Genomic DNA, 17,253 nt, shown 5'->3' with positions numbered 1-17,253 from the left:
ACGCTAGACTGCAATATTGTAAACGCTAGACTGCAATAGTATAAACGCTAGACTGCAATCTATAGATATTGCAGTCTAGCTTATTGGATATTGCAGACGGGAAAAATTGCAGTCTAGCGTATTGGATATTGCAGTCCTTGAAAATTTACCCTTGAGCAATTTTTATGATTGCCACATGACAGCTTATTATTCGTCCACATGTACAAATAATTGGCTAGGAATGGTGGTATGGTGTTACTTTAAGAGATGTTTCCATTTTAACACAAACCTATATATATTATATAAAAATACTAAAAATTAGTCTATGATAAAATATAACTAAAATTTAGTAGGTGCTAAATAATATTAAATACAAATAAAAATAGATAAATATTACTCCGTATCATTTAATTTAAATTGAATAAATAATAAATTTAGTAGATAATTATTTATTTATGATATGAATTAATTTGTTAGTTGATTTTTTTAAGTATAGTTAATTTAAGTTTTTGAACCTACACTTGGAACCGCCAAAATTAAGTTTTTGACTTCATCACTTGATTATTCCTATCTACACGGACGTGCATGATGATTCATGGAAATATTAAATTGTAGCAGCACATTGTACATGAGATTGAGTTTGGATATGTCACATTCACACTCACACTGTCACACACACATATTAGAGAAACATAGTATACTACAAATACAGGAAGTACTTCAAATTCAACCCTCATACATGCAAACAGTCCCCATACAAAGCATCACCCAATCTCACTATATAAACCACCTTCTTCTTCCTCAATCTTCATCTTCACCTCTTCTCCTTTTTCATTTCATTGATCAATCATGGCCGAGAAGGATGCCAATTGTAGCTCATTTTCCATGGGGAAATCCGCACAAGAGAGGGGACTTCCCTATGTCCCCAAATGCTACGAGGCGCAGCCTTTCGATGCCTCGAAAACCGATGCCGACGTTTTCGATGTTCCGACGATCGACGTGGCGGATATCGAAGATCCCGCGCGGAGATCCGTCATCGTCGAACAAATCGCGAATGTTTGTTGCCGCCGTGGTTTTTTTCAGGTGACTGTCATGTTGAAAATGTGAAGTAAGAAAAGATCAACTTAAATAGCTAAAGAGAATATTCTATTACTATTTATAGTAAATGAACTTCATGTTCTATCAATATTTTATTATAAAATTAATATAAAAATTGCATTCACATTACACTGACCTTTTTCCACGTACTCCATTTCTTAATATACGAGGCAAAGTGGCCTATGGGCGGACACACATGTGATTAAGGAGGGGCTTAAGCTCTTCCACAACTATTTTTTTTAGTTATATAACATTATGATTTTGTTGGTGTTTTGTGTAAAATGATATGCAAAAGCCCCTACCAAAACAATAAAATATAGGAAAATTATTATCTCATGCGAAATTTAGTATATATAAGCCCTACGATAACAATTTTTTGCGTCTGCCCCTGAAGTGGCCTCACTAGGATTTGTTTTTCAACTTAAAATACCTAATTGGACCACATATATTAGTGTTTAGTTAGTCTCGTATCATGTATGCTTCAATGGCTAAGACTGCACTTAACGTGACAGATTGTGAATCACGGGATAGAAGAAGTAACGATAAAAGGAGCTATGTCGGTGGCCTCGGGTTTCCTCAACCTAACGACCGAGGAAAAGGTGAAATACATGTCCAACGACGTCCGCAAGCCGGTGAGGTACGGCACGAGCATCAAAGATGGAGTCGATAAGGTCCAGTTTTGGAGGATATTTCTCAAGCACTATTCCCACCCTCTCAACAATTGGATTCATATGTGGCCAGATTCCCCTCTTGATTATAAGTAAGCAATTTACATAATTATTTTTAATTAACAAAGATCATTCATTTCATTTCATACTAATCTTATAAGTTGAAGCAGCTTGTTCATAGTGGTTTGTCATCCATAGTTAACGGTCCATGTATACATATAGTCCTTTGTATGTATTGAATTCGAGGACTCATTCACATATGTGGCAAAATTAGCGTTATTTTTGGGAGACAATGACACATTTTTTGATTTGATTTTTATAAATTTCATTTTGTTGAAATGTTGGAATTAATTTGAACCATTCATTATATACTTGAAACCTAGACCTCTCACCGGCATGCATTAACTCATGAAGTTAGTATTTGTGGATGTTTCTCTTTTTATAAGAAATTAATAAATTTATTTATTTATTATATGTTCATAACAGAGAAAAAATGGGAAAATACGTATCGGAGCTTGAAATGGTTGCGCAGAAGACCGCGGGGCTAATAACCGACTCCGTGGGGTTGGGGCCGACCTACTTGACCAAAGAAATCGACAACGGAATGCAAATAGTGGCGGTCAATGGCTATCCTCCGTGCCCGGAGCCGGAGGTAATATTAAAAAATACCATATTGAAATGCAAAAAATAAAAATAAAATTTTACTACGTATATTTTATGGTTACAACGAAAGTAAATAGGAGTGGACGCTGAAAAAAATATTGTTGAGATTACCATTCTGCCGTTCTTAAATTCATAAGTATAGAAAATTGAATTGATTAAGTGAACGCAAAAATAACTTTTTTATATTTTTTTAATTGAAACCTATCTTTAACCGCCAAGTTTATTTATTTTTCATTTTATTATTCAATTTTAGCCTTCTTAGTCCTTTCTTCTCGAGTAATCAGGTCTTTAGTATTGTCAATTTAGGAAGGATTGAAGATAATTTTCAATAATTTCGACAATTAAAAATAGAAAAAATCTACTCCTTCCATTCCATTTTATTAGTCCCAATTGAATTCGCCACGAATTTTAAGAAATGTAAAGGAAAGTTGGTGAAAAAAGATATTGGAATGTGAGCCTTGCTTTTTCATGTATTAGTTTTATAATAAAATATAAGTAGAAAAAGTTAGTGGAATATGAGGCCTAATATCCATTATGGAATATTTCAACCGAAATTTCTAAAGTGGGATATCCAAAAATGATAAACCAGGACTCCTAAAGTGGGACGGAGGGAGTATTTTTTAATTACAATATTCTCTTCATTCCGACAGCTAGCCCTGGGCCTCCCGGCCCACACGGACTATTGTTGCCTGACGCTTCTCCTCCAGGACTCTCCGGGCCTACAAATCCTCAACTCCGGCACCAACACATGGATGTTGGTGCCGATCGTCGAGGGGGCTCTCCAGGTCCTTGTTGGGGACCAGGTGGAGGTCCTCACCAACGGACGCTACAAGAGCGTGGTGCACCGCGTGGTCCTGAGCTCCAACCAGCCACGGATCTCCATCGCCGGCTTCCACAGCCTCGGGATGGACGTCCAGGTCCAGCCGCCCCCGGAGATGGCTGACGCCCACCGCCCCGGCCGGTATAGGCAGAGCAGCTTCCATGACTTTCTCGATTTCATATCCAAGAATGATCTTGGACAGGGGAGGAGTTTCCTCGACACGCTCAAGATTGGTCAACCGAATTGATCCGTCATCCAAGTGTCGGAATCACATTGGTTTTTTTTGACGGTTCTTTTCCAAATACTGAAAAAGAGCTGGAGCTAGTTATCGCTCGGAGATTATATTAATCGTTACCATTATTATTAGCAATTTTCTAAATTTCACTCCGTTTAATTTGCTTTTATAATTTATTAGCTTTTGGTATAGTGTGATGTATAATTCTTGCATGATGTGAGAGTAATAATATATGATTACTTTAGCTTTTTCAGCTGCTGGTTTCTGTTCAATTTCTAAAAATTACATCAATTTACATTCATGTATTTCCAGGTGAATTTCTACTTTTGGAGAGATCTATGATAATAGAGCTTCCCAAATTATGGAGGATTTTTAAAATTCTAGCTATGCGAGAAACACGTTAACCTCATGCATCTTTCATCTGCTTCTTCTTCTACTGCTTTGGACTCTAGTTCAAGTGAAAAGACACGTGAGCCTTATGCATCTCTCAAAAAGCTAGAACTAATTTTTTTAAAAAAAAAAAAAAAACCTTCATAAATTTAGAATTTCGCCTCTCTTTCCATGATCCTCCCACCACCTGTGCAGTACTATTAAAAGTTCCATTTTATTTATACTAGTATCTCCCCAATGCTATGCACGGCCCAATTAATTTTCTATTTGCTTTTATTCAAAACTAAATTAATATTTAAGACATGAGAAACAAAATCATTACATCAAGTTCTAAATCCAAAAATAAATACAATAACAATTATTATACCAATAAAAACTATATAATCAAATAATGCGTGGGTGGCTAAGATCTACTCTACTTCAGCAATATATAATAGAAAAGATACCAAATGCTTTTCTCTGTGTATCAAAAAAAATCGATATAAAGATTTAGGTCTTATATATTACCCTAATAGATGCATATAAATCACTGTACATCATAAAATACCTCTACTCCTTTTCTCAGAGCATAGTGTTAGACCCGAAGCATGTAATACTGCAGCTTCAATTTAATTACCAAAATATAAATTAGATTACATTTACGGATACTAACAACTCAATTCATTGTAGGAAAAATTATTGTATTTAATAGGGTCTCTATTTTTGTTCACAGTAAAAACAGTTCCGGAAAAATTAGTATACTTAAACAAGGTCTTTCACTTTTTGTATACATAATTATTTTCACATAATGCAATCAGTTCTATTGTAGCGTTATTTTCACCTTTAACCATAATTAATTCATCTTTTTTATTATTGAGTTAGTGAAAATGTAATTCATCTTTTTATTATTGAGGTAGTTTAAATGTTTTTGAGAATGGACGTTGACTAATTTATGTATCTCATAAATTTTTCATACGTAAAACTAATAAGTTCCACGAATTCAAGCCTTAATAAGTTATAATTAAGCTGATGAGAGACTTGATTGTTTTATTCTCTTATAGTCCTCAAAATCTTACCGAATCTTGTAAAATCTAGAGGCTAAATCATCTAAATTAAGCAGAATGCAGTGGTTAATTTGAAGTAATCAACTCAAATTAGGAGATATAATAAGCACATGGGAAAGAGATGGGCTTGAATAGTTTGAATCCCAATCCATGGCCCACTGTAACGTTACGCGTGTAATACAAAGGCCATATATATTGGGTTTTGGGCTTTTTTGGAGTGCTTGATTATTGATAAATAAACAGTAGCTATCTCTATTCAAAAATAGAGGAGGTGATTTTAAGTAATTATTTTCCGAATCTCTATTAAAAAATAAAGGAGGTGATTTAAATTAATTATTTTCCGAATTAGCTAGTGAGTTTTTTTTATTACAAATTGACAATATACCCTCTAGCGTAACCCCAATTTTGATTGCTTATTCAAATGTTCTCAACTTCTATACGTAATTTATAATGTTCCATTAATACAAAAAATCATCCTAACACATAAATTGACATTATCATATAAAATCAGATTTATTAATAGTGTTATATATCTCCAACTTTTACTTTTTTTTCCGAAGTTTTGGACATTTTTTGAAATACGATAAAAGCTCGTACATATTTTAAATGTGCAGAGAATTGAAGATTTATCAAAATATGTTAAAAGTTGGGGTAAAAAATCATTATTTACCCTTTCTTATATACTCCCTCCGTCCCAGATAATTCGTACCAGTTTTTTCATTTTGGTTCGTCCCATATAATTTGTCCAACTTCACTTTTACCATTTTTGGTAGTGGACTCCATATTCCACTAACTCATTCTTACTCACATTTTATTATAAAATTAATATATAAAGGCTGGACCCACATTCCACTAACTTTTTCAACCCACTTTTCATTACAATTCTTAAAACCCGTGCCCGATCAAAGTGACCCGAATTATCCGGACGGAGGTAGTACTTTTCTTAAAATGACATTATTCCATCTTAAACTACGACTGTATGAATCAGTTTTTTGTTACTGAATTTAATATTGTGAGACACTTCTGTAGAAAACAACGAAATTTGAGGATAATTGATAGAAAACAAAAATTAATGATGTTTTTGAAATATGCTAAATAGTACTCCCTCCGTTCCATAGTGATAGAGACATTTCATTTTGCGCACTCGTTTTGAAAAAATAATTATAAATAGTTAAAGTAAAGAAAAAGTAAAGTAAGAAAGGGAATAATATAGATAAGACTATTTACATTATTCTTTATCTTACTTTACTTTTTCTCCATTTTAACTATTTATAATTATTTTTTCAAAACGAGTGTGCAAAATGAAATGCCTCTATTACTATGGAATGTAGGGAGTATAAAATTAGAGACAATATGAACATAAAACCTCCCTCGGCGACACGCTACTAATCTTAACTCATCGTCATCTTTTAAAATTAGATAAAAATAGCTTCGACTTCATTAAAGCATTAAATTGTTTTAATGGATAGAGGGTGATTGTTTCCTGGGTATGAACTTAGGTGACGGGGATTTATTCAAATCTAATAAATTCTATTATATGTATAGTACAATTTTTTTAGGGTTATTTGCACGTAAATACACGGACATTCAATATTTTATGGTTTTTTCTCGGAATTTTTATTTTGAATCTAAATGCATGAACTTTCAATTTTTCTGCTTTTCCCCAAAATATAATTTTTCTTTAAATTGAAGTTGACGTTTACGTCGGAAGTGCCAACATGGCAAAAAGCGGCAAGTATTGAAGCTGAAAAATACACAAACTTTTGAGAAAAATTTGTTGGAAGTGCCAACATGACGTGTACTCCACATAAGTTTAATTTGGCCAAAATTTGTCGTGGAGGAAAAATCAAAAAAATTCAAAGTTCATGTATTTTTACATTCAAAAATAAAAGTTTAATTAGGGGAAAAATTAAAAAATATTGAAGTTCGTGTATTTGTAGGAAAATAACCCTTTATTTATCCACACTTTCAAATATAAATAAGGACGTTAATGCTGAGTATCAATTTAGTTACTCCTTAAAATTGAATTTGCTATTAAAATTTAACACTTTCGTAACTAGAATAAAGATCCAAAATTATCAAATTAACATAACATTTTTTGGATCAAATTCATAAAACACCGTCACGGTAAGGGCAAAAATATTCTATAGAGAGCTTTTAATATGAAGAGTGTGGTCTTTAAAATTAGCTAGGCAGCTTTCATTTATCGATTGCTAATCCAATTCCAACTCAAAGTAGAAGACTGATATGCAAATCGCCACTCAAGCTAAAAGATAAGAATATAATTGTTGTTTAGTTATATTATTATTATTTCATCATAGCTTATTTTCTATTATTGTTAGATTAGGTATTAGTAAAATTTGAGCCACAAATTAGTTTATGGGTAATAGGATTAACTAACGCCAGGAAGTCTATGTTTTTATAAATGTAGGTATAACGCATGGGGAAAGTCAACCAAAATGTCCACGAGGAAAATGCTGTCAGATATAGGATACATAATTAAATTAATAGTTTTTTTTATTATTATAGATTAGTCGGTAAGATTTTTTTTGCTCTTCTAATATTTTTTGGTAGGGGGTTTGATTCAATTTATACGAATTGCAACTCAAATATAGGGCTAGTTTCTTATCATTGAGGTAGTTTTTATGAACCATATTTGACAAATATTATTTGTATAATAATAATAATAATAATAATAATAATAATAATAATGACAGTATTTTTCAATGATAAAGAACATATTGCATCGTCATATTTCTTGTTCATGTATGGAAATAAATGATCAATCAGATCATAAGTTTTCCTTTTAATTAGTTATAAATTAGTCATTTTTAAATAATGTATTCTATGATTATTATATAAAGATATATTAATATTATATATTAAAAATTCTCCATAAAAGAAACGTTATTCTATGCGTACAAGAAATGACATAAAAGATGTACTCTATTATTTAAAAAGTACTAATCTTTATGAACGAAGCATGGTCTATAATTTTAGAAAGGATTAGAGAGGAAATGGAGTTTCAACGCTTCTAAAGAAGTCAAAATTTTAGTACATATTTTAATACAAAAAATTCATACTTTAGTACATATTTTTTAATACAAAAATTCATACTTATATGATTATCGTATATACTAGGTCAAATTTATGAATCGGGTCAATATTATTATAAATTCATTTATAGTGGCATATTGTAATCATTTGTTTTTTAATCAGATCCTGTGATATGTTGTGAAATTACACGGAAGGTGAGAGGGTCGCTAATGATATATTTGAAGGATGATAAAAATAATTAATCCTTGAATGATACCATTAAAAATAATTTCATCATATGCAATTTAAGCTAAATTTATTTAAATTGGATTGTTTAATATCAATCATGCATATTGCTTTATCATTTAAACCATATGTTTTCTTAGAGTTTAATATATTTTTTAATATTCAATTATATACTATTAATCAATAATCCATTACTAAAACTATGAGTTGGATGATGTTTTTTATTTTTATTTTTTATGTCATAGAAATTGTTTTGAACTATCAACTATCCTATATATCTATAACCTACAAATACCGTCATTTAATACTACTAGCTGACTCGTATATTAATAATTAATCCGTATGATTATTCATCCTATCCAATTACGCTAGTCTATGTTCTAATCAATTTTTAAGTATTGTAAATGTATAATTTGCAAGCTAATATAGAAATTTAGCTATTGTGCTGTCGGCCACATGAGTAAATAAATTAAGGAGAGAACTATATAAATAGTGTATGAATTTTGTTATTTGTATATTTTCAGTCTCTAAGAAAATATTTATATTAAGATAAAATGCATAATAATATTCGTACAATCTTGATTTAATAATTATGATTTGCTATATATTTAGAAGTAAAAAAGAAATATTATAAAAGTACTTGAAACATACAAAGTTTAAAAGATTCTCATGACATTTTCATCCCAACGACCGCAAATCTTGCAAACAACGAAGTTCAAAAACCATTTATATAGTTCACTCTAAATTGAAAAGAAGTTTGCATCTCAAAAATCTTTGCTGACCCGATCACTAGTTATTCCCTAGTTACCTCATACTCATGGTGACTCAAACCTTTACGGCTTTACCTATTAGCTAAACAATAAACTCCTTATAATTAAGTTGTGTTATGCACTTCACAGTTCTTAAATTCGATCGATTGCTTAAGTTATTGAAAGAAGCTCAATAGTGATTCAACACACACACACACACACACACACACACACACACACACACACACACACACACACACACACACACACACACACACACACACACACACACACACACACACACACACACACACACACACACACACACACACACACACACACACACACACACACACACACACACACACACACACACACACACACACACACACACACACACACACACACACACACACACACACACACACACACACACACACACACACACACACACACACACACACACACACACACACACACACACACACACACACACACACACACACACACACACACACACACACACACACACACACACACACACACACACACACACACACACACACACACACACACACACACACACAATGTCATTATAAATACCCATCCACCATATTCCAAACTCTATGCAACCATCCTCACTCCCACACTATATCCATTGAAACCACACTATATATTCCCTTCATTCATTTCCCATCTCCAAAACCCAAACAAATAATCTCCCCATCTCTCAACACAACAATGGAAGAAGCCATGAGAACCCTCAACGCCGCCCTCACCACCGCCCCCTCCCCCTCCCCCGCCGCCCCCAAGCGCTCCGCCACCAACAAGCGCCCCCTCCCCTCCTCCGCCATGCGCTACCGCGGCGTCCGGCGCCGCCCCTGGGGCCGCTACGCCGCCGAAATCCGCGACCCGCAGTCCAAGGAGCGCCGCTGGCTCGGCACCTTCGACACCGCCGAGGACGCCGCCCGCGCCTACGACCGCGCCGCCCGCTCCATGCGCGGCCCCAAAGCCCGCACCAACTTCATCTACCCTCCCCCCTTCCCAAACCCCAATTTCAAAACCCCTAATTCCCAAAACCCTAATTTCAAAACCCCTAATTCCCATAACCCTCCCAATTCCATACATTTCAATTACCCTCCTTCAATTCCTCTCAACTTTCTCAACAATCGCTCCTCCTCTTTCACCGCCGCCTTCAAACGCAGCTCAGCCACCCCAACAAACACCGATTCTACTGATTTTTTCGCGAACGAGGGGTCCGATTCCGGTTTATTGGAAGAAGTCATACACGGATTCTTCCCTAAAGTGAATTCAGAGCCACCACCGCCGGTTATTAATGAGTGTGGAGCGAGCTCGGGCGGCGATTATCAAGTGTTTGGGGACATTTTTCACTATCAAGAAGCTCTGAGTATTATCAACACAAACAACAATTAGTGTTGATAGGAAATTATGTACCGTTTCTTCAATGAAGTATGTAATTTTCTAGTTTATGTATTTAATGAATCCAACGAAAAAATAAGAAAATAACATGAGTGTTTTAATTTGTTTTGTTAGAATCATAAATAGGATATCTACCTATATAGTTTTTGTATTCAAAATTGCATATAAGTAACGTGCATGGGGAACTGTTGGAATTTGCATAGTGGTCCCTATAACTATTGTTGGAGCTGTGGATGCAAACAATGTCGGATTGAAGTGTGTTGGGATCGACCGATGTCATCGCCAGCCATTAAATTCGGCCTTTGATTTGTCGTTGATCCCATAGTATAACAACTTCACTCTAATCTTTCGAGGTTATAGTTAACTTTTATTTTAGTGATACGATGAGACTCATTCTCTAACTATAATACCCTGAATTATGTTCTTTCCTGTTTTTCTTCTATGTTACTAGTTCTGTATTAAAATCTAACTTGTCCACTGCTTAAAAATGTGAATTTGTAATGTCGAAAATAATTTTCATAACCTTATTATTTTTTAAAAAAAATCTTGCTACACTTAATTATTACACTCGAAATTAGCATTTTGCAGTCGACGATCCTAACAATTTGCACATGAGTTTATTATTGTTTCAATAAAAATGTCTTAGGGGTGTTTGTGAAAAACAACAATTTAATCTAGCAAGAAAGACTCGATATATAGTTGGGGTGATATTTGGTTAATTACATTCTTATGAATATGAAATGATATAGTAATAAATTATGGAGTAATAGAAAATCGTATACAAAAACAAATAATATGGCCTTCACATTCATGAATTCCTATTTTTATCATTGGACAAATTATTCTTATACATGTATTAAGGTTTTTGTATGTTCAATTCCTTTCAAGAATCCATATATAGGGGCATGTTAGGGTGCCATCACCCCTTAAAATAACACCATACCATCATTTCTAGCCAATCATTTGTACACGTGGACGAATAATAAGCTGCCACGTGGCAAAAAAAAAAAAAAATCTGGAAAAAGACGGGCAGCAATCTGCTGTTCTTTAAACAACAATTTTTCTTGAACAGCAATATCCGACACACTATACAGCAATCTATAGATTGCTGTCTACCGTATTGAATATTGCTGTGTAGCGTTAATAATATTGCTGTATAAGCGTTGTCACGTTGTCATTTTAAGAGGAGTTGTCATTTTAACACAAACCTCAATATATATATATATATATATATATATATATATATATATATATATATATATATATATATATATATATATATATATATATATATATATATATATATACGGAGCAATATTTTAACAACCCAAGAAATATATTGTAGCGGGACAAACATTAAAGATTCGGTTATCACATTAAATACAAGAAACTGTCTTATTTTTGTAAACATTTCTCATATTTTATGTAAAACGATCGTTCCAAGATTAATCTATAAAAATATATTTTAGAGAAAAAAAAATACTAAGTACTTATAAATTGACATATCTTGCATTGGAAAATGACTTCACGCCAAAATCAAACTACGAAGCAAAATTGAGACTATTTAAAAAAAATTCGATGATTAAGGCTATAAAATGAATTTAACAACGAAATTCATACTATTAATTATATATTTTAAAATTGTTTAAGCTTTAAGATTAGCTTTACTCAAAGTTTAGGCTACAAATTATAATTAACTTTTTTAATGATCTACTACGTAGAGTTTAGTTAATTAATTACTGATCACATGCATTGTGGTCTCAAAAGGTAACATAGAAAGCATAGAGTTGGTTCAATGCACCTATTGAATAGCCATGACCTTCTTCTGCAATATTAAAATTTGATACAACAAAAAAATTGTGAGGAAACTTTGAATTTCACATAAATTATTCCACACTTAATGAACCCTAATTGCCAATTCAGCATGAACTCTTCATAGATAAATTATACTATAACTAATTTCATTACTTGACACTAATGAATCATGTATCTAGCTAGTTAAGTAGTTTGACTTATCAACAAAAAATAATACTATTAGTATCAATTTAATATCTTTCTTAAAGAACATATAAAAAACACTACTCAATTTACATTTGTATTGATTGATATTATCCTTTAGGGGTAAATTCAATGTGAACCCTATAATGATATACCTATAGTTGCACTACCACAGCTGTCCAACAACAAGACTAATTTAAGGCTTGGGTGGCTCATTATAAATAAAGGGAATGAATGGTTACATAAATGTATGATAACGATGATGCAATATTTGATGTTATTGTGTTTGTTCACAACGTAAGCATCTGTCATATTATATAGACATATATATTGTCACATAAAGACTTACCCAACTCCCCCATCAATAATCCTTTGCAACCATATGCTTGCATCATCAATTACTTCATTACTTTACATGCTCAACAATTATTAATTACAAAAATTAATGAACTTCATTTTTGGGCTCTATTTCTTCGGAGCGGATCTCCTACTCCAATAATGGTGCTCCATTCCTTAGTTTATTTAGTGATAACGACGAGAGGAATGAATTTTCTTTTACTTTCACGAGGGTTTAAAATATAAATTGTAGTTTAACAAATTAAGTATGAAAAAAAATCTCAACATGACACACTTCTTCTTCAAAAAAATCATAGCTATATTTTAAAAAAGTTAAAAAAACATTTTATGCAATTTGCTAGGCTCCAAATTGAAGTTAATGCATAACGAGTTCATGCAATATTGTCGAGCAAAATGCATTGACCCAAACAATTATTTAAAAAAATTCTCAATCTTTTCCCGCCAAATGTCAACCTTTTAGTCCACTAGGCTCTTAGGGACAACGTCGCTAACTACGATAATGACGAGGTGAAAGATCCAATCTGATGAAATGTGTGTTTAATATTAGTCGAATGAAACGAAGGAAATTTCACGTCTCTTTGTTGATGTCTTCAAAGATTTGCTTATCGACAACCAGCAAAACGAACAAAGTTGTGTGTACGTAGCTTGAAGATTATAGGTGTTTGTTGCAAGGTTTAAAACCTAACGTATCGTGTGAATAGTTAATTTATGAAAGGGAAATTGGTCTCTAAAACCATGAACTTTGCCAAAAATTTGGTATTTTCCATGAACTTTGAAATTGGTATATAATATCACAAACTTTACATTTTGTTTGGTATTTCCCACGGCATGTTTATTACTATATTTGACTAACTTACGAGGCTTTTTAATCATACTTGACACAATTAAATTTACATAGTTTTCAACGTGACTTTTTATCCTATATGTTATGAACTTAAAAAATGGTTTAAAATATTATAAAACAAATCACGGTTGCTTACGTTAAATAAGATTTTGACGAAAATATTATATTTGGGTGAGTTTGGGAAATACCAAACAAAATGCAAATTTCATGATATTATATACCAATTTCAAATTTCATGGAAAATACCAAATTTTTGGCAAAGTTCATGATTTTAGAGACCAATTTCCCTTTATGAAATGAGTCTTGGTAAGATTATGGATGACCTAATATCGTGTACTTCAATATTAGGTAGTAAACACACTAATCCAATAACAAACACTACTACGTCCGTCTCATCAAGATGTCCATTATCCTTTTTACAAGGATATCATCACAAATTAAATTATACCACTTCTTTTGATTGAATTATCTTAATCTTTTTTAATAATCTTTTTTAAGTAATATTAATTTTTTTTTAATATATGTCAAAAGTAAAATTTATCTTTTAAGGACAGAGAAAGTATTATATTAGAGTACAACTGACAAATCACAACCTTAGCGCAAAAGGTTATGGAAATCACACTTCTATGACATTTAATTTTAATAAAATTAGGCTCCTTCATTTAAAAAAATTGTTGGCTAGCCATCCATTAAATTGGGACATGTGCATGCTGTGAAATATAATGTGGCATGACATAAAGCAATTAACTTTAAATAGTAGAGGAATAAAATATGTAATATATTTGCATGCCAATTACATTTTTTCTTCAATTTCCCCCTAAATTTGTTTAATAAACATAGAGTTTAAATGGCGAATATTATCTACAATACCATATTGCATATATATTGCGAACACAATCATATTCGAACTTTTATTAATTACTGGCTTACTGCAATTTTTTAAATAATGGTTGTCATATTATAAAGAAAGATTTCTCGTACAAAATATAGTTAATAACCGAAATCTTTAATGTTTGTCCTTTCTTGAGTGATGATGATATTACTACGTGTCTTATTTCTTCGAAGACACTTAACACACAATGGTACTAGAACAATAGGTCATACAATAAAAGTAGTAATTAGTGAATGTCGTTACGATTATATTATTTCATCTTGTCATTACAATATATCCGGAATTAAAAGTTGTATCTACTTTTTTGCTATTTTGTGTGAGTGAACGTTACACTCTACACTAAATCATTATATTAATATTTTATTATAAAAAATTTAATATATAAAATTGAAACCTAGCTTATTTATATATATACTTTCCTTCATAATTTTCTTTTTTCTATATAATTTCATTCATAATTTTCTTTTTATATGCAAAGAGAAAAACTTAAACTACAAAATAAGTAATGAGTATGAATTCAATATAATAAACATAAAGAATTGCCAAATCAAAAACTAAAACACAAACACAATACAAGGAAAATTGGTAAACACAAACCGTTAAATGGGACACTATATTTCCGGCAGATGGAGACATGGAGTATAATTTAATAAATAAGTAAATAACCATTATAATTTATAACTATTGATTGATTGAATAGATGGGACTCATATGAAATTACATGAGTATAAAATTAGTCTTTAACATATGAATGTTGGTCTAACCTTGTGACAAAATTAATCATGGAACTAGCTAGTTTAGACTTTAGAGATAATCAAAGAAATTTGGCTTGACCTTGAATTGAACTTGTGGATGTGGAATTGACAATAAGATTAGGGCCATAACAAAAGTGCAAATCTAATTCAATTTATGTAATAGGGCCCACTATGTGGGCTGGGACCAAACATTTGAACACTCTTATATTGAAACTAGTAGTAGTAATAATAATTGCATGGGTGTCTTCATAAAAAAATTGCATGTGTATTCTCAAATAACAATAATAGTGTCAAATTTGAATGGACTCTCATTCGAACATTTATTTGTCATTAATGTAGTCATAAATATCGAAACAATTATAGATACACTACTCAAATATGGAAAGTTACTTCAACTCCTCATATCCATATTCATATTCAAGATTATTGATTTGGTATAACAAGTTAAGATATTGTGTAGATTTTATAATTATTTTTTTATCTTAATAAAGATTTTTTTGACAAAACTAGAAAACCAAAGCTCCAAGTAAATAAAAGATGTCTGTGTATTTGTAGAATTGAATCAATTGATAGTATTTACTTGGATATGTTGGCAAGAAGAAAAAAAAATAAAATTGTTTGTTATTTAGATTGATGCAGTTACATAACAGTTTTACTCTATGTTAAGAATCTAATATGAAACACTGTTCAAACTTATTATTAGTACTTTGTAGAACAGTATTCAACCAAGGGTTAGTTATTTATCTTAATTTTCCTTAAAAAGCAACAAAAAGAAATGAATTTAAGAAAAACAAAATTATAGTCGCAAAATAAATGAAAATAAAAGGGAATGGGCTTTATATCATCGCATTTCTTGATTTTCAGCTATAACTCTCCTTTGTAACATGTTATTAGCGGGCTTATTAAAAAACTTTTCATAACTAAATCCAATAACATTTACTATCTCTATTCATTTTCTATATAGTATTTTTCGTTTGATCGTGTATAATTTTTTTTAAATCACAAATTATTTAAAAATGGACAAAATTTCAAAGTAAAGTTACGTAATTAACCAAAAATTGATTAAATTTATTGATTTTTTATTACAATTTGACCTGAGAAATAAGGAGGGTTCTCATTTATATGTGATCAAAATTGAATGAGATCAAAATTGTTAAAGAAGAAAGTCGAGTAGCATGAAGGGTTCTCATTTTACTATTTTACGAGCCCAAAATAGTTTTGGGTTAGCTTTGACAACCGGGCTAGGCCCATCTAACAATTTCAAATTATCAATCACTATATGATAACGAGGTTTTGATTATACTCGGATTAGTAACCGTTGCAAATCTCAAATTATTTCATACATGAATATTATTTTAGGTTAGGTTATTGCATTATTTTAGGTTACGTTATTGCATATTTGCATTGGAGTAATAGTCTTAAAATATGCTCTATGAAATCCTTGCTAACTTTTTTTCTTTTTTTTTTTCTATCCCATGCTAATATGGGTCTCATTTTTATCATATTTACTCTGTCACACGCTACTTGAACTCTTCTTCTTTTTTTTTTTGTCATTTAATAAAATGATAGTAATAAATTTTAATGTAGGAAAAAAACTACTCCTTCCGTCCCTTATTAGAAGTAATATTTTGATCGGGCACGAATTTTAAGAAATGTAAATAAAAATTGGTTGAAAAAGTTAGTGGAATGTGAGATCCACTTTTTTATATTGGTTTTATTATAAAATATGAGTGAAATGAGTTAGTGGAATGTGGGACCTACTTACCATTTATGGTAAAAATGAAGTGCTACTCTTAATTGGGGACGAACCAAAATAGAAATTAGTAACTATTATTCGGAGACAGAGGGAGTAAATAATAGAGAAAATAATATAGAGAAATGTATTACTCCCTCCGTGCCCAATTAATTGTCACTCTTTTCCATTTTGGTCCGTCCCTCATACTTCATTTTTATCATAAATGGTAAGTACGTCTCACATTCTACTAACTCACTTCACTCACATTTTATTATAAAACTAATATAAAAAGTGGGTCTCATACT

The 17,253-nt window shown here is 31.7% G+C and overlaps 3 protein-coding genes across 4 annotated transcripts; all 3 read left to right on the top strand.

The window, feature by feature from the left end:
- The first annotated feature begins 828 nt into the window (after positions 1-828).
- On the top strand, positions 829-1,841 carry LOC125209892 (flavanone 3-dioxygenase 3-like). The gene is made up of 2 exons (XM_048109466.2): positions 829-1,062; positions 1,590-1,841. Exons 1-2 carry the CDS (start codon positions 829-831, stop codon positions 1,839-1,841), a joined length of 486 nt encoding a protein of 161 aa, XP_047965423.2.
- Positions 1,842-2,227: 386 nt separating this feature from the next.
- On the top strand, positions 2,228-3,710 carry LOC148930641 (2-oxoglutarate-dependent dioxygenase 21, chloroplastic-like). 2 transcript variants are annotated; one of them, XR_016136313.1, is made up of 2 exons: positions 2,228-2,397; positions 2,998-3,710. XR_016136313.1 is itself a non-coding variant. In XM_089066772.1 (2 exons), the coding sequence occupies exons 1-2, from the start codon at positions 2,239-2,241 to the stop codon at positions 3,473-3,475; spliced, it is 576 nt and encodes a 191-aa protein (XP_088922898.1). In that variant the 5' UTR covers positions 2,228-2,238; the 3' UTR covers positions 3,476-3,710. The 2 variants fall into 2 exon arrangements, 1 of the variants encoding a protein (XP_088922898.1); XM_089066772.1 differs by having other exon boundaries at positions 3,059-3,710.
- Positions 3,711-9,668: 5,958 nt separating this feature from the next.
- On the top strand, positions 9,669-10,683 carry LOC125208990 (ethylene-responsive transcription factor ESR2-like). The gene has a single exon (XM_048108547.2). The coding sequence runs from the start codon at positions 9,669-9,671 to the stop codon at positions 10,359-10,361; it is 693 nt and encodes a 230-aa protein (XP_047964504.2). The 3' UTR covers positions 10,362-10,683.
- The last annotated feature ends 6,570 nt before the right edge of the window (positions 10,684-17,253 follow it).

Source organism: Salvia hispanica, chromosome 3, assembly GCF_029641045.1.
Source record: "Salvia hispanica isolate PSC_SH4W2 chromosome 3, Shi_PSC_v1, whole genome shotgun sequence".
Classification (NCBI taxonomy): Eukaryota; Viridiplantae; Streptophyta; class Magnoliopsida; order Lamiales; family Lamiaceae; genus Salvia; species Salvia hispanica.
This window is presented reverse-complemented; position numbering and strand designations above follow the sequence as displayed.

Bases quoted from the DNA above. Each gene is read 5' to 3' on its own strand.
- LOC125208990 (XM_048108547.2), top strand. From the start codon at position 9,669: ATGGAAGAAGCCATGAGAACCCTCAACGCCGCCCTCACCACCGCCCCC.
- LOC125209892 (XM_048109466.2), top strand. From the start codon at position 829: ATGGCCGAGAAGGATGCCAATTGTAGCTCATTTTCCATGGGGAAATCC. The intron at 1,063-1,589 runs GTGACTGTCATG...TTAACGTGACAG, and splicing joins GCCGCCGTGGTTTTTTTCAG to ATTGTGAATCACGGGATAGA.
- LOC148930641 (XM_089066772.1), top strand. From the start codon at position 2,239: ATGGGAAAATACGTATCGGAGCTTGAAATGGTTGCGCAGAAGACCGCG. The intron at 2,398-3,058 runs GTAATATTAAAA...TCATTCCGACAG, and splicing joins CTCCGTGCCCGGAGCCGGAG to CTAGCCCTGGGCCTCCCGGC.